General features: G+C 49.0%; 2 protein-coding genes across 2 annotated transcripts; both read left to right on the top strand.

The window, feature by feature from the left end:
• The first annotated feature begins 5,817 nt into the window (after positions 1-5,817).
• Positions 5,818-14,378, top strand: LOC113597605 (rhox homeobox family member 2B-like). Its single transcript, XM_053201613.1, has 4 exons — positions 5,818-7,259; positions 7,420-7,816; positions 9,981-10,026; positions 13,781-14,378. The coding sequence occupies exons 1-4, from the start codon at positions 7,178-7,180 to the stop codon at positions 14,201-14,203; spliced, it is 948 nt and encodes a 315-aa protein (XP_053057588.1). The 5' UTR covers positions 5,818-7,177; the 3' UTR covers positions 14,204-14,378.
• Positions 14,379-14,442: 64 nt separating this feature from the next.
• LOC128310970 (basic proline-rich protein-like) lies at positions 14,443-16,159 on the top strand. The gene is made up of 2 exons (XM_053201654.1): positions 14,443-15,640; positions 16,116-16,159. Exon 1 carries the CDS (start codon positions 14,443-14,445, stop codon positions 15,526-15,528), a length of 1,086 nt encoding a protein of 361 aa, XP_053057629.1. The 3' UTR covers positions 15,529-15,640; positions 16,116-16,159.
• The last annotated feature ends 1,490 nt before the right edge of the window (positions 16,160-17,649 follow it).

Raw genomic sequence — 17,649 nt, 5'->3', positions numbered from 1 at the left:
AACCACCCAGGCCCCCCTACATCTTTTTGTAAAAAAAATGTTTATTTATTTTGACGAGCAGGGAAGGGGCAGAGAGAGAAGGAGATAGAGAGAGAATCCCAATCAGGCTCTGTACCGTCAGCACAGAGCCCGACTTAGGGCTCAAACTCAGGAACCGGGAGATGATGGCCTGAGCTGAAATGCAGAGTCAGACGCTTAGCTGACTGAGCCACCCAGGTGCTCCTGACATTTATATCTTAAAAAAAACAGTCTACCCTCTTACCAAATTTCAAGTATCAATATGGTATTGTTAATGTACTCACCATGCTGTACATACGGTCTCTAGAACTTATTAATCTTGCATAATTAAAATTTTGCACCCTTTGTCCAACATCTCCCCATTTTCCCAAACCTCAACTTCTGAAAACCACCATTCTAATCTCTGTATGAGGTGAATTCTTTTAGATTCCACATATAAGTGAGATCATGCAGTATTTATCTTTCTGTGTCTGGCTTCTTTCTTTCTTTCTTTTTAAAATTTATTTATTTATTTTGAGATAGAGAAAGAGAACCAGCAGGGAAGGGGCAGAGAGCAATGGAAACAGAGGATCCTATGTGGGCTCGGTGATGACAGCACCTTTGTCTCATGCGGGGCTGGAACTTGAGAACCATGAGATCGTGACCTGAGCCGAAGTCAGATGCTTAACTGACAGAGCCACCCAGGTGCCTCCTGGCTGATTTCATTTAGCATAACGTCCTCCAGGTTCATCCAAGTTGTTGTAAATGACATTCCCTAATTTTTAAAGGCCAAATGATATACCATTACACACACACACACACACACACACACACACACGCATTTATTTATTTCACCACATGGAGCCATGAACAGTGGTGATTCTACAAGTTTCTGGGTCATAATGGTCTAATATATCAGACACAATTGAAAGAAAACTCATTGAATTTTACCCTTAACACCAGATTACAGCAGAGGGACACGGTGTACCAGGCTCTAGACTGGAATTTAATGTGCAAATGATACAGCTTCCTGGAACAAACCTGAAGAGTCCATGGTGTCCCAAGATAGGGCAGTGAACACAAAATCTGCTTAGCTTTTTAAAAAAAAATCTTTATTTTTGAGAGAGAATAAGTGGGGGAGGGGCAGAGAGAGAGGGAGACAGAGGATCCCAAGCCGGCTCTGTGCTGACAGCAGAGACTCAAATGTGAATGCGGGACTCCAACTCACAAACCATGAGATCCTGACCTGAGCTGAAATCAAGAGCCAAAGGCTGAACCGACTCAGTCACCCAGGTACCCCGGGTCTGTCTATAACTTCCTCCTCTTCATTCTTTTTTTTTTAAGTTTATTATTATTTTTTTTTAGTACTCTCTATACCCAATGTGGGGCTCAAACTCATGACCCGGAGATCAAGAGTCACACGCTCTTCCCACTGAGTCAGCCAGGCACCCCACCTCCTCCTCTCTCTAAGGCTGGAATTCTATATGCAAATAACTCCATTGAGATCTCTATTTCATCATTGCAGATGCAACAAAGTGTAAGTTCTAAAATTATTGAGGTAATCAGGGAAATCTAAATGTAGGCGACTGGGCGATGATTCCAAGAGATTATTGTTGTCACTGTGCTTATGTAGCCGAAATTTCTATGTTTTTTTGGAAAGTCCATACAAATAAAGATGTAGAGATGAAAACACATATTGTCTTGAGGTTCTTTTATTTTTTTAGAAGATTTTTAAATTTTTATTTAAATTTTTTTTAACGTTTATTTATTTTTGAGACAGAGAGAAACAGAGCATGAGCGGGGGAGGGGCAGAGAGAGAGGGAGACACAAAATCCGAAACAGGCTCAAGGCTCTGAGCTGTCAGCACAGAGCCCACACGGGGCTCGAACTCACGGACCACAAGATCATGACCTGAGCTGAAGTTGGACGCTTAACCGACTGAGCCACCCAGGCGTCCCTAAAGATTTTTTTTAATTTTTAAAAAATGTTTATTTTATTTGAGACAGAGCACGAGCAGGGGAGGGGCAGAGAGAGAGGGAGACACAGAATCCGAAGCAGGCTCCAGACTCTGAGCTGTCGGCACAGAGCCCGATGCGGGGCTCAAACCAACGAACCGGGAGATCATGACCTGAGCCGAAGTTGAAGTCTGACGCTTAACCGACTGACCTATCCAGGTGCCCCTATGTTTTTAAAAAGGATTTATAAAAAAATTTTAAAGTAATCTCTACACCCAATGTGGAGCTCAAACTCACAACCCTGAGATCAAGAGTCGCATGCTCCACCAACTGAGCCAGCCAGGCACCCCTTGAGTTTCTTTGAAATTGTCACAGCAAGAAGAGAAGAATGAATGGAGGAGAGGAGGATAAAAGGAAAGAATGGACAGAAGGAGGGAGGAGAAGATGGAGGAAGGAAGGAGAGAGGAGGAAAGGTAGGGAGAGAAGGAAAATGGAAGGGAGGTAGGGGAGGGGAAGGGAGGGAGGGAAGGAGACAGGAAGGGAGAGGAAGAAGGAGAGAGAGAAGGAAACTGTTTTTCCATACTTCATTCCGACTTCCTAAGAACTCTGTGAGTTGACCATCATTAATTTAGTAAACAGTGGTAGTAATAGGAAGAGTTGCCCTATTTCCAGTTGGGGAAACGGAGGCACAGAGACAGGAAGGCTTGCCAGTGTCATGAGGTGAGAATATACCATGAAAGCAGAAGAACGCGGCTGTGCCCGGAAACCAGACACGTGTGCTCCACCCAACTCCAGAGCCCGCTCGCTTTCCTCAGCCCCCTGTTCTCTGCTATAATATTTATGAAGGCGGAAGGGGGGGTTAGGGGCGCGGTCGCCACTCTAGCTGATGAAAGGTGCACACATCACCGTAACGCCACTACACGCACAGACGTTTACATTCCAATTCCAGGGGACGCCTCATGCACCCTGTGGACCGATGTGGCCTCCAAGCAGGGACTCTGGCTCTCCACCTTGATCCCCTAGCCCAGTAACTGCAGTGAGCCGAACCCAGAGCCATCTGGGACTCCCCTCCAAGAACCCCATCCTAAAACACTGTTTTCGTGAGTCTCGCTTGCCCCAAACTTACAGGGTTCCATCCTCCCAGATGCACATATCCCAACACCTCCCTTGAATTCGACCCCAACGTAATATTTAAACTTGATTTCCCTGCTGGATATGGAGTTCTCTGCAGACTCTTCTCTAGCTCCCTCTCGAGAGAGCCACCCTGGCTGTGTCTGGGTTTCCTGAGATCAGCTTTCTACTTCTTCCTTCCTGGGGTTGCTCCTGATACCCTTTCCTATTGTCTTTGTTGGTACGGACGTTTGTTTATTTAGAGAGCAGGCACGCACGAGTCGGGGAGGGGCAGAGAGCCGGAGACAGAGAATCCCAAGCAGGAGCCACGCTGGGCCGCAGCCCCATATGGGGCTTGATCTCACAACCACGACATCATGACCTGAGCCAGTACCAAGAGTCCGTCGCTTAACCGACTGAGCCACCCAGGCGCCCCTCTCCTCCCCCCTTTAACTGCAGTTCTGCGCACAGCCTGCTTAGCATTTACCAAACTTTGGCTCACTCTGAGACGTGAGGGAAGCCCCACTACTCCCCGAAAGCCAACTCCGCTTCTACCAGGGGCTGCCGGGAACACTCTTCAGAGGTTTGGATCCTTGCCCACTTCCACCAAGCTGCATAACCTTGGGAAGGTCACCCAACCTCTCCAAGCCTCCGTCGCCTTGCTTCAGTAAGAAACAGTGATGCCTCGCACCACTCTCCTCCCCTCCCCGCGGACAGCTGCAAGATTCGTCAGCCAGGCCCCGGTGCGCAGCCGGCACTCACGTGAGGTCACCAGCACGAGCAAGCACGGCCACGTTCACTCCACAGGCTCGCACATCCACCCAGGGGCAGGGGTTATGCTCCATGTCCGGCACCTTCGATCACAGCGAGGGCCCAAGCACAGCCTGAGCCCCCTCAGCCCTGACCCCTTACCTCCAGCATCAGCTCCGGTCGTCTGAGCCCGTCCTGTGGGCCTTCCTTCTATTACCTTGTACACGTCTCAGCTCAGGAGAGGGGGCACCATCGTGATCCCCATTGTACAGATGCGGCACGGGAGGCACAGGGATGTCAGCTGATTTACCTGGGCCACAGAGCAACTTAGTGGGGGTGGGGCTCCATCATTTTCAGCGTCTTTCTCTCATGTGGGCTGATCCCTCTGCTCAGACTGGGAGAAGCCAGGGCACAAAGGCTGAGTCTGCGCTGGAGGCACTGCCCACACTACCTGCCACGGGGCCCTGTAAGCACAGCAGGCCACGAGGTTTGGTGACTGGAGCCCAGGTAGGTACAAACAGACATGCAGCGGGGCGCCTGGCTGGCTCAGTTGGGGGAGTGTGACTCTTGCTCTCAGGGCCATGGGCTCGAGCCCCACGTTGGGTGGAGAGATTACTGAAAAAAAGAGTTAAAAAAACAAAGACCCCAAATGACGTGTGGCCCTGGAGACCTGACGGTCACAAGAAAACTTCCTGTCCTCGTTGTCAACTGCCAGAGAACAACCAGCACCTGTCTTCTCTCACGGACCCTTGCAAATAAAGAAACACAAAATTGGCTGAAATCAGAAATGCGAGACAGTGTGGTGTGGCCACCGGAAATATTTTATTTTTGTCACCTCAATTACTCCCGCAGCACCCTGGTGAGGTGGTGGCTATTGCTGTCCTCGTTATACGGATGAGGACACCTGAGGAAACCGAGACTCAGCAACTCAACAGGCTAGCCAGCTAGCCAGGGCGAGCAAGCCGCGGCGCAGACCCCGGCAGGCTGGCTCCAGAGCGCCCACGGCCATAAACCCGGCACATCGAACCCCAGTCGTGGCTATTTTTGCTCAGGACGAGGCTCCATTCGGTTGCTAAGGTTTGCAAAGTGTGAAGTTACTGAAGAAAATACTACCACAACTGATGCCAAGGTAGGGCAATAGTTGTCTCGGGACACGGGAGGGACTGAGATGGAGCCAACGGGAAGGCTCCGTGGGAACGGGAGACACGAAAGAACGCGCCCCCTCAGCGGTCACGGATGACCGCAGCTAGTCCAGCACAAACAGAATGAAAGCCCTCGTAGGCCGCTCACGCGATAACTAATCTCAAGTCGAAACTGGGCATAGGGTGTCCAGCCGAGGCGGGGCAGGTGCCTGCGGCATTCAACAAGGGCCTCCCTGAGGAGGAAACATCTGGTTAAAGTCATCAGGAGGACGCAGTCACCTTGCATCCCTCACCACCTCTTTGAAAACGAATTGGTCCGCAAACCTCTTTTAGTTAGTTTCTTACCCATCCTCCAGGGGCATGAGGCAGGGGCACTTATCCCTGAGACTCAGCGGGTGAGGTGACTAGGGCCCGTGATGCATTTAGGAACCCACAGAAATGATGGAGTGTCTGAATTCAAATGGGGGCGAGGAGAATGGCCGTGGGGTAAACGAGGGATATAAATCGAGCACGTTGTCGAGCATAAGGCCCACTGTGGGAAGCTGTTTTCAATATTTAGGGTATTAACGAGTCTTGGAACATCAATAAAACAGTTCTGGCGGGGAAAACCACAGAGCCCTCAATCTGGTCTGCTCCCTTTTATTTGACAAGAAATAAGCATGCATACCATTAAGTGGAGTTCAGTATTTGCTTACAGGTTTCCTCTGTTGATGTAAAAGTGACATACAAAAGAGTGCACAAATCTCAAACTTACATTTGTTGAGTTTTGACAAACTACATAAAACTATGTAGAGTCACTCTTTATCACGGATTCCTTGCTATACCCCAAATCTCTTGTCCCCTGTCTCTTTTCTGTACTCACCTGGAGAAACCAAAACCCTACATAAATTCAACTCTCCGACCAATAAAAACGTATCCCTGCCGTAAGAAAAATAAATAAATAAAAAAGGAAAAGAAAAAGAAAGAGAAAAAGGAAACAACCAACAAGAAACGAAATTTATTTAGGGGTGCCTGGGTGGCTCAGTCGGTTAAGCATCTGGCTTTGGCTCACTTCATGGTCTCTGGGTTCATGAGGTCCAGACCCCATCGGGCTCTCTGCCTTCAGCACAGAGCCCCCTTGAGATCCTCTGTCCCTCCCGCCCCGCTTGTGCTCGCTCTCAAAATAAATAAAAACAAAAGAAGTAAACTTCATTTATTCCCTCAGCGAGGGCTCAGGAAGATCTTTCTAGAAAAACCGAGAGGCTGAGGGAAGGGAGAAATGGCGGCGGGAAATTACCCGCGTCCCAAAGGTCCCAACCCTTGAGGGATATGCATGCTTGTATAGAGAAATCTATAGTTAGAGGCATAGCTGCTGTGCAGGAATGCTTCAGGATAGGCGGTTACAATGAGACAAAGAAACAAATATTTGAAAAAGAAAAATTGCAAGAAAAAAAAAGCAGGAGCTTTGTGCACTTTAAGCAGCCTTGAATGCACTGTGCAGGTCTGTAGCCCTGCACCGAGATGTAGCTTCGTCACTAAAATTCTGGAGGCACCGGACTTTCCCAAGGGGCACGTGTGGTTTTATTTGCATAGTGCATCCGAGCACCAGGCACGATCAGCAACCCCAAGCCCCAGCTCCTGTTCCCGGGTACCCGGGAGTTTGGCGGGCTCTAACTTCAGCATCTCGCTGAAAAAACTCAGAGTGTGCCACCTCAGAGCTGATCACATTCATTTGATGACTATTCCCTGCTTTGTACCGGCTGCTAGGTCCAGAGGTTGGGGGGTGGGGGTGGGGCTGGCCCAAGAGAGATTGTCCCAACATTTCTGCCAGGTCTCCAGACCTAGGGTGAGGTCTGTCTCTCACCCTATGGAAATAGGCAAACACAATGCAGCACAGCCCCTTGCTCGGGAGTGGGGGAGACATGCCGCCAGTTTGGGGGACACGAGCTAAGCTACAACCGAAGCCGCCAGTTCTGGTTACCCATAGTCCCCTCCGATGCCTTAGAGCAAGTGCTCCCCACCCCAGCCCTCTTGGCAGGAGCACCCGCCCACTTGGTGCCCAAGCCCAGCCGCATGCGCACCTCGGCGAGCCCAACCCCCACTAAAGGGTGGTATATATAAAGCGCCTAGCCGGACGCTGAGTAGCTGAACTCGACGGCACGGCAGCGTAGCCACCGCTTCACGTGTGACCCAGCGATCCAGCAGATCCAGACGCAGATCCACACAGGACGGCAGAGGGATACTATGGATCCTTTCAACCAATTCAAGCGCGAAGTCACGGGCTTCCCCAGCCTGGGAGTCGACGAGGACCGGGAAGAGCTGCGTGGTCTGTGCCCGTCGGGACCAGCGTCTTCGCCACGTCCCAGAAATGAAGGGTCCCTGGGCGAGGGGAGCGGTCTGGCCACCCCTCAGATGCCTCCCCTGGTCTCCTCCCCACAGCCCGGGCTCTGATGCTGATATTTGTCTCTGGATTTCTTCCTTTGCAGAAACCAAGCAAGTGGGGATGTCGCCTACCAGAGACCAAGCGGCTGAGGAAGCAGGGTCAGAGTTCGCACCTCAGCAGCGGGCGGCAGGCATACAAATCAAGAAGGAAGGAGATAGCCATGGGGACGACAACCATGGTGACGGTGACGGCGAGGAGGGGGCTGGCGATGTGGGCGCTGGATATCCGTGGCCCGCGGGTCGCGAAACCCGCGATGAGAAGCCGGAGGAGCCGAAGCCGGAGGAGCCAAGGCCAGAGGGACAGTTGCCCCCGGCCGTGGCTCCGGGTCCCGCTCGGGGAGGGAGGTGGACGGTGGGTCGCCTCATCAAGTTCACCCCCCAGCAGATGCGCCAGCTGGAGAGCTTGTTCCAGAGCACCCACTGTCCCAGCCCCACCACGCGGTAAGTTGGCCGCTGCGCTGGGCGCGGGTGCCCGGGTTCGGGGGGAGTGGCTGGGGTTGGCGGGGACGGCGCGCGGGGTGGGGGGGGGAGGCGGGGGGGGGGAGAAGGGATGCGGACTGGGGCGTTGGGGGGACCTCGGCGGAGACTGGCGGGGGGAGCGACGGCGGGAACGGGACGGCGGCGAGTGGGGGGGGGGTGGCGGCGAGTGGGGGGGGTGGCGGCGCGGAGGCTTGTCACGTGTCTCTCTCCTCGTGGCTGAAGTAAAACCTACCGGGCCCTCGAGGCTGCCGGTCCCGCGCCTCCCTTGGTTTAGGCGGGAGCTGAGGGCTCTGCGGGTGGGGACCAAGGGGGACGTTCAGGTGGAGTGGAACATCTGGAGCCGGGAAACTGTCCGCTGCGGCTAATAGAAGAAAAGTCCTAGAAAGTCCTACTAGAAGCGAGGGGGGGGGGGCGGGGGGGAAGGGGCGAGGGCGAGAAGTCTGAGACGCGGGAGCAAACGGGCTAGTAGGATCCCGCCTTTGCTTAAAATGGTGATAAATCTGCTCGTTGTGGATTATTTCTGCACCGGTTTTTAGTGTTATTTTTACATTTTAGTGTTATTTTTAAATTATTTACGTATTTGAGGTGATCCCAACTCACTAAAGTAATCCCAATTTATGTATTTTAAATACACCCAACGTGGGGCTGGAACTCATGACCCTTGACGTCGAGAGTCACAGGCTCCTGCAACCGAACCCGCCAGTCGGCCCTGCCCTGATTTGGATATTTTTAAATAGTGCGCCGGAAAACGGTCTCGAGTAGTGAATGTCCTGCATTCCCTTAAACTTTGCTAGAGGTCTTTAAAAATAAATTAAAATTTACAGAAGAAGAAAAGGGGCGCGGCTGGCTCAGTCCGTAGAGCATATGAATTTTGATCTCGAGTCGTGAGTTCAAGCCCCATTTTGGACCCGTAGCCTACTTAAGAAAACCGTAAATCGGGCGCCTGGGTGGCTCAGTGGTTGAGCGTCCCACTTCGTCAGGTCGAGAGATCTCTCGGCGTTCTGGGATTCCAGCCCCACCTCTGACTTTGCCTGAAATGCTTTGGATTCTGTCTCCCTCCCTGTTCACCCCTTCCACGCTTGCGCGTGGCGCTGTCTCAAATATAAGTAAACATTTAAAAAAAAGAAAAGAAAAAATAATAAAATTGAAAAAAAATTAAAATTAAATCGTGCCGACGGAAAAACTGCCCTCAAAGGAAGCCTCAAGCTACCCCTTACAGAATAGTGGGGGCGGGGATGGGGGGGGAGAGAGCGTGTGTGTGTGTGTGTGTGTGTGTGTGTGTGTGTGTGTGTGTTGGGGGGTGGATGGTGGATGGCAGGGGGGAAGTTAGTGATAGAAAAATGTAACAAAGCACGACCAAGGAATAAACAGCAGTTTGTGCCATCCTTTAGCCTCTAGTGGGCATGTACTCTTAACTGGGTTCATTACTGGTAGATAAAGAGAGATGGGGGAGGGGACGGGATGGGAGGGGAGGGGAGAGACAGAGAGAGAGAGAACGCATGTTGTTTTAGGGCTCTAATTTATCATTATTTTTTATTTTTATTAAAAATTTTTTTAACGTTTATTTATTTTTGAGACAGAGAGAGACAGAGCATGAAAGGGGGAGGGGCAGAGAGAGAGGGAGACACAGAATCTGAAACAGGCTCCGGCTCTGAGCTGTCAGCATAGAGCCGGACATGGGGCTGGAACTCACGGACCTCGAGATCATGACCCGAGCCGAAGTCGGACACTCAACCAACTGAGCCACCCAGGCACCCCTTAGGGCTCTAATTTAACCCATAAATTGGGTAAGAGCAATGACTGAAAGTCCACACAGATAGTTCCTCAGTCAGATTCTTTTTCATTTTGGTGTTGATAACACTAAAAGAAACTGAATTAGAATGTCACGTGTTCTTGGGGACTGTGCCTCCTTTACCCACCAAGACTTGGCTTCCCTTAAATTCTTTGTCAACTGAACCTCACTGTAAATCCTGAAATGGCGTGACTTTTCCCAGTGCAGAAACTGGTTCATAAAATGTCACTGACATCTCCCCGAAAACAATTTTTCAAAAGATGAATGAAAAATGCTGTATTTTAACTCACTGCCAACTCCACATACTGATCCTTGCGATTTTTCTCCCCTCAGCCAGGAACTTTCGAGATTCATGAATGTGCCTGTAGCCAGAGTGCAGGTCAGTAAACCCGAAAAAAACAATTTCGCTGGGAGCCATTTTAAACCTGTTTCAGGATTTGGGGCACCTTGGTCATAGACTTTCTCACGTTTCTGTGTTTTCGTTGCCTTTTTTAGATTTGGGAAATAAGTGTTGAACTTTTGGGTCTTGTGGAGGGGAAGGTGGGATACATAAAGCCCAGGTTTTGGAAATTGCCCGTTACCAGAGGGAACATGATTTCCTAAAGGAATGAAAAAATTGGTATAGTATAGTATCCCTTGCATACACATATATATACACCTTTGTCTAAGCTACATCTTACTGTATGTACTTTCATAGGTCACTAAAGTAGATTTATAATACACATTTTTATAATTATATGTCACATGTATAGTATACTGATTTTTATGTGCAATATATATTTACGTGCTAATATAACTATATATGTATTTTATATATATTATAAATACAAAAATACGTGTGTAATGTAGTAAATATAAATTATATAAGATATACAATACATTTAATTCATAGAATAATGCTTATATTTATCTAAAGTAGAAATACACTTAATATATAAATGTACATATAAAAAATATGTAGTATATTGCACGTATATTCCTTTTTTAAGTTGAGAGAGAGAGAGAGAGAGAGAGAGTCTGTTGGAGCAGGAGAGGGGCAGAGAGAGAATCCCAAGCAGGTGCTGAGCTGTTAGCACAGAGCCTGACATGGGGACTTAATTTCCCGAACCCTGAGATAATGACCTGAGCAGAAATCAAGAGCTGGACGCTTAACCAACTGAGCCACCCAGGCGCCCTATGTGCTGGTTTTCCTTTTGAATATGATCTTTTGCTCTAGGATCCAGACTAAAGCAATTTTATTTTTTAATTATAAAATTCGTTTGATTTATTTTTTAAATTTTATTTAAAAATTTCAAAAATGTTTTTTATTTTCACTGCTTATTGCTTTTAGTTAAAGTACCTGGGTCTCCTGTTGTTGGTTTCCTTTTGTTTTGTTTTGTGTTTTGTTTGTTGTTTAACATCTATGATTTGTTACTCTAGGATTTGGAGTAAGGCAGTTTTATTTTTTAATGAAAAAATTATTTTATTTCAACATTTTTAAATTTAGTTAATTCCAATTTGGAGCTATTGCTTTTAAGTGTTTGGTAAAGGGGTGTGGAGAGTGGCAGGCCTCCACTTTAATTTCCCAGAATTCTTTGATCTGTCAGCCTGAAAACATAGTTAAAGAGTAGATTGTGCATTATGGTAGACGTGGGGGGGGGGGGGAGTCGCAACCTCTGAAATCTGTCCAAGACAAAATAAACTCAAACAACAATTTCAAACCAGGTTGCATCAACTCAACAAAGGGGGAAGCCAGTCTAACGAGGTGGAGGGTAAGGGGAGAATTATTTGGGGATATCACTCACGTTCAAATTTGTGAGAGTACCAAACGCATTAGCGAATGGTCCTTCGAGGACTGTCTGACACCTGAGATTTTGGTCTTCTTTTTCTGTTTTTAAGTGTACTTATTTATTTTGAGAGAGGGAGAGACAGGGGGCACAAGAGCAGGAAGGGGGCTCCCAGCTTGCCGCTGTCAGCGTGGAGCCCTCTTGGGATCCTCTGTCTCCCTCTCTGTCTGCCTCTCCGGCCTCGCCTGCTCGCGCTCTCTCTCAAAAATAAACAACCATTAAGAAAATTGAATCTCTTAACTGCCATACGTACCACGTGGCAGTGTTAAGTCTAGTCGTTATGTTACATTATCTTCCTGGTACGTATTTATCTCAAAAGTGGCCATTTTTACCTTGTGACCGACTCTAGGCCCTTCCTCCACCCACCCTTCTAGCACTCACAGATCCGATGTTGCTCCATGAGTTTGTTGAGCTTTTTTTTAGATTCCACATATAACTGAGAACATAAAGCGTTTGTGTGAAGAACATTTCAATGGGTGTCCCCTCGACCATTTTGCGAGTACAGTTAAGAGTTGTTTTGATAACCCAGTATTAGGTATGTGGAACTAGTATCAGTGTCTACCTCAGTTAGGCTGCTTTGCACTTGTGTAGACTTGGCCTCTGGTAAACTTGGATCCCCAAAAGGAGCTCCCAGCACTGGTTTCTTTAGACTTTTCATATTCAAGCAGCAGAAAGACCAAGTAACTACTAAGCTGGGAGAGGGAAAATGAGGCAACAGAGAGAGTAGAGGCCCTTAGTCTCAAGTAACCTTTGCCAACTGGGAATGTCTACAAATATTAAATACAAAGGAATTCCATTAATACGATGTGGAAAGGACAGTGGAGTCCAAAGGACAGGAGTTTTGTTTTGTTTTGTTTTGTTTTTTGTACTGTTCGTAGCTGGCAGATAGGCGGGAGGAGCCATTTTGTGACTCCTCTCCCACATGCTTAGCTGTCTTCCTAAAGTGTCAGTTTCGCCTTGTTGCCTTAAGAATACCATATGATTTCACTTATGTGTGGAATCTTACCGAACGGACAAAACAGAAGCAGACTGTAATACAGAGGAGACTGGAGGTTGCGGGGTAGGGGGAGAGGGACGGGCAAAATAAGTGAAGTGCATTAGGAGGCGCCAAGTTCCAGTCATGTAGTAAATCAGTCCCGGGGATGAAAAGTACAGCAGAAGGAATATAGTCAAAATACAGCAATGACTTTGTATGGTGATGATGGTGATTACACTGATCGTGGTGAGCATTTTGTAAGGTAGAGGAATGACGAATCACTGTGCTGTCCACCTGAAACTACTATAATATCGTATCGTCAGCTATGCTTCGACTCAAAAAAGAAAGGAGAAGAAGGGATGGGATGGGGCTCTCCTGGTGGAGGAGAGGGGCTTAGGGGGCCCTGCCCTGCTGGGCAGCAGTGGCTCCTGTCCAGGGTCCTGGAACTGTAGCCAGAGCAGAGGGCGCTGACCGGGTGCTGAGCCCAGGGAAGTCTGGAGGGTGGGGCAGGGTGGAGGGTGCAGAGTGGACAACGGTGGTGTGCCTCTTTGCCCCCGAACTGTTGGCTGGGCAGAGATTTTGAGAACTTGAGTAAATGTGGTCCTAGTCAGGCTAAACCTTCGTTGCCCCCGAAGTGTAAAACATCCAGGTGCTGTCCGGTGCTTCAGCTTAACTTGTGTCCCAGCAAGACAAGCCACAGGCTCCTGGGCCCTCCAAGCCCAAGCCTCGCTCACAGTACCATCCTTCAACTATGAAGAGGTTTCAGAAAATGAATGAGCCTTTAGTCATCCTTCAAAGAAACCTTTGGTTTCAAAATCCCACACGTGCCTGTGGATTACTTACTGCACATTGAAGACGGGCTTTGCAAACTGGGGGTTGTCGCCCCAGCAGGACTTTATGCTGAGCTTCCCCACAAGCAGGGTGACACTAGCCTAGTGATTAGGAGTCAGTGGCAGCTGGACAGCTGAGGGCCAGCTGTCAGGACACAGCCCAGCACGTGTAAGAGTAACAGCAGGGACGGAGTGCCATTCCTCAGCTACACCTGTTTGTCAGGGTGGGGAAAAATAATACGCAAGGTGGGAGGACAGAGTGAAAGCAATAAGCCAAGCCACAGCCTGGCACATAGTGGGTGCCGTCTGAGGGTGAGCTGAAGGGAGACCCCTCGGTGCTAACTTTCCTAGGATAATTTAGCAACAAGGAAGTAGCTTCCCTGGTGCAGTTTAAAACCCTGAGGGTGTAGAGAGTAGCCTGCTGGTTTTTTTTTTTTTTTTCATGTATGACATTCAATGCTCAACATACTAAAACGATCCTTTTTTTCTCTCTGATTGAAGGTTTGGTTTAAGAATAGGAGGGCCAAGTTGAGAAGACAGCGGAGGGCACTGAGGCTCAGAAACATGCCCCCCATGGCCACGGTCCCTCCTCCCATCATTAACATGGGTCAACCCTACCGTAGCATCTTCATTCAGCAGCTGAATTTTGTGTGGATTTTTCAGGAGCCAATGATGCCTGGGCCACCTCGCCCGCCCAGGCCACCCTTTCCTCCTATGTTCCTGCTTCCTCAACCTTGGTCCTGTCTAGGTTTCCCTCCCTATGTCTGCCCTCCACCCTTCCTTCCCTATGGCTACTTTCCACCTTTCCCTCCCTATGGCCGCCCTCCACTTTTCCTTCCCTTCGGCTGCCCTCTACCTTTCCCTCGCTATGGCTGTCCTCCTATGGCCCATCCTGGTGCGGTACCACCCATAGCTCTTCTTTAATTCTTTTCCCAAAGAATGGGATCTGTGGAAGTTTTTTTTCCGAGGTGTTTTTGAGCCAGATTCAAGTTTCTGTATCTGTCGCCATAAAGAATAGTTCATTCAATGTGTGCTGAATGTATTAAAGAGAAGTCAAATTCACTGACCCTCTATTTTAGGGCACTTTTTACATTTTCAATAAAGTTGTGAATTCTCTACAATTGTTTTTGCGTGTGGTGTGGGGTCAGTCAGTTGCATGGGCAATGCCATTCATAGGGAAAGGCGAGGACACCTGCTCTCACGCAGTACTGTCCCTGAGCCACCATCGGCAGGCCAGGCACATCCCCGAAGGTGCCCACGTGCCCGGGGCAGGGTTACAGAGACCCACCCTCTCCTCGGCCACCCCGTCCTCCCGCCCCGCGCGCAAGCCCGACCCCGCAGAGGTGCAGGACCGGGTGGCGTCAGCCCCTAAGGAGGGACCGGCGGGCTTCCGGGCGGGGCTGGACCCCAGTCGCCCCGAGGAGCTGGGGCACAACCGAGCACTGGCAGGGAAACTCGGAAGGGGCTACTCACAGCTCCCGGAGAAGCGGCATGTGCATCTGGTGCTCTCCAAGTTGCGTCCGGCGCCTGCCCCGCGGGCGGACCAGACCGGGCCCGCGGCCTTCCAGCGGGAGGGTCCGGCGCCGGCGGAGGCACCGCGAGGCGAGACCCCCTTCCAGGCCGGCGCTGGGCTCGCTCTCTCTCCCCGGTCCCCCACTCCCCAGGGGTGCAGGGCCCGGCATCGCTCGGCCCCCAGCTCGCAGCTGTCGGGCACCTTTCCGCGAAATCCTTCCTATGGCCCGCCGTCCTCGCGTGCGGTCATTTCAAGTCCGCAGCTGAGAAAGGACCTGGGTCTTTGTCCCCTCGGACTTGGGGTGGCGGAGGGGCTCCTGCGGAACCGAGACCGTGTACCTGGTGCCCGATCGGGTTGTTTACACTGGCACACACAGCCCTTCTCGTTGCCAGGACGACCCCGGCCCCGGGGACGAGTTTTGCCGGTGCACCCAAAATGTCTCCCCCCGTCCCCCAGGTTTGGGTTGTGGCGCCGCAGCGGGGTCTGTGAGCCGGGGCGTCGCAGATCTCCCGGATCTGATATCGGGGGCCACCCCCCCCCGGGACCCCCCCCCCCCCGCGGTGGCGATGGTTCCAGGCCGTGGCCTCGGGTTGGCGGAAGCGTAGGCTCCCATCGAGGCCGGTCCCCCGCCCCCTGCCCCTCCCCCAGCGCTGCGAAGCCGCAGGCTGTCTGCGTAGCCGCCGCCGTGACTCACCTTCTTCTTCCCTGCCGGGACCTGGACGGCCTGGGTCTGTAGCCGTGGGCCCTCCACCCAGGCTCCGCAAGCCCATCCTACATCTCCCCGGGCAGGTGTGTTTGCAGGAGCAGTCTGGGCACCATCGTCGTTTCTGACCCCAGGATCCTTGCGTGTAAATAGCAATTTTTTTCTTTAACAGTATGAAACGTTTTTACTACACATGATCTGTGGTCCAAATCAGTAATTACAATAGTCAGATCTTTGTATCATATATATTAAATGTACACCACAATAAAATCACCTCTTCCATGAAAATTTTGTCGGTTCACTTTACGTGTTATCAAACGCAAGGCTCACGTGAGACTGTATAACACTTAAAAGTCTGTTCACGTGCCAAGGGACAAGGCTAAACAGTAAATTAAAGTGTTAAAATATCTTATGCCAGGACAGTTTTCTTTTTGAATTTGATAAGCCAAGGACCATCAAGGACTATTTAGAACCTGAATAGAATCCAGTGGCTATGAAATGAAAAAGCGGGTTTGAGGGAAAACAGATAAGCATCCCCCCCCCCCCCCAGTTTTTTGTTTAGTTTCAGATAGCAAGTCAATGGGAAACTTTTAACCATAACATTCATTTTCACTTTTTAGAGCTTGAATAACCACCTCTTCAGCCCGCCTTGCTAAGGTTACTGAGAAGATTAGTCATCTTCTCAGGTGGGAGGATTCCAGACTCACTGGGCTACTGTCTAGATCTGCAGTCTCAATAGCAATTTTTGAATCTACTTCCAGGTATGTTCCTTGATGGAGATCAATGTATTCTTTTTGTTATTCTTTTTTGCGTATTTTAATAGTGTCAGATGCCAGAGGAAAACTGGGTATTTTTAATTTAATTTAATTTAATTTCTTTAAAAAAAGTATTACTCTTAAAGTTTAGTTGATGTACAATCTTGTATTCGTCTCTGGTGCACAATGTAGTGATTCGATAATCAAACTGGCTGTTTGTAATTGTAATATCTGGCTTCATGTGTCCTCATCACTATCCTGAGGGATTTAACCACCATGAGACCTTAGATGGAATCGTGCCTTGACACAGGTCACGTTTTCAGTGCTCATTCAAAGTCTTACTTGGCAGTATCTGCATTCATTTCAGTGTAAAAAAACTTAAGGCCGAAAGTAGCATATGGTTTTAAGCTCTACCTGATCTTGAAATCTGGATATTAGACCTTATTTATCCACAGGGGGAAAAAATACCATCAAGCCTCCCACAATTCAAAATTTGAAACCAATTTCAGGAAGAACAAAAAATACAAAGGGATTAATGACCTACTTTTAGATTTTGACCCTTTATACCTTCAGGCTTTCTTTCTCAATGTTCATTCTATTATTGCCCGTTTCATCAGTATGTGCCCAGACAACAATTAGATTTTCAGGAGAGTGGGATTGAATTGGGGGAGCATAGTACATACAAGAGGCCTATGAGCTTCAAACTGATGCCTTGTCCCACATCTTCGGCCACTTGTGCCCTTTATCACAGTCTTTCCATAATGATTATTTTTCCCTTGTATCTTTTTTAAAAGTCGTGGTAAAATTCAAATAACAAAAGTACCCACTTTAAAGTGTACGATTCAGTGGCATTTAGTGCATCCACAATGTTCCCTTTTTTTTCAATGTTTATTTATTTTTGAGAGAGAGAGAGAGAGCACATGAGCAGGGGAGAGGTAGAGACAGAGAGAGGAGGACAGAGATGTAAAGCGGGCTCTGCATTGACAGTGGGGTTCGAACTCGAACCGGGAAATCATGACCTGAGCCCAGTCGGACACTCAACCGACTGAGCCACTCAGGCGCCCCAATTCACAATATTCTGCCACCATGACCACCATCTAGTTTCCAAGCTTATTCATCACCCCAAAATGAAACCCCTTATTCATTTGGCCATCATTCCCCCAATTCCTCCCTCCTCCAGCCCCTGGCAACTTCTAGTCTGCTTCCTGTCTCTATGAATTTGCCTCATCTGGATATTTAATATTTATGGAATCATAAAATATGTGACCTTCTGTGTCTGACTTCTTTCACTTAGCGTAATGTTTTTGAGGTTCATCCAGTTTGTAGCAAGTATTAGTACTTCATTCCTGTTTTGAGTTGAATAATAGTCCATTATGTGAATATGCCACATTTTGTTTAT

Source organism: Acinonyx jubatus, chromosome X (genome assembly GCF_027475565.1).
Source record: "Acinonyx jubatus isolate Ajub_Pintada_27869175 chromosome X, VMU_Ajub_asm_v1.0, whole genome shotgun sequence".
Taxonomy (NCBI): domain Eukaryota; kingdom Metazoa; phylum Chordata; class Mammalia; order Carnivora; family Felidae; genus Acinonyx; species Acinonyx jubatus.
The sequence above is the reverse complement of the archived record's forward strand: the minus strand, read 5'-3'. Positions and strand labels throughout refer to the sequence as shown.

Bases quoted from the DNA above. Each gene is read 5' to 3' on its own strand.
- LOC113597605 (XM_053201613.1), top strand. From the start codon at position 7,178: ATGGATCCTTTCAACCAATTCAAGCGCGAAGTCACGGGCTTCCCCAGC. The intron at 7,817-9,980 runs GTAAGTTGGCCG...TTCTCCCCTCAG, and splicing joins TGTCCCAGCCCCACCACGCG to CCAGGAACTTTCGAGATTCA. The intron at 10,027-13,780 runs GTCAGTAAACCC...CTCTGATTGAAG, and splicing joins TGCCTGTAGCCAGAGTGCAG to GTTTGGTTTAAGAATAGGAG.
- LOC128310970 (XM_053201654.1), top strand. From the start codon at position 14,443: ATGCCATTCATAGGGAAAGGCGAGGACACCTGCTCTCACGCAGTACTG.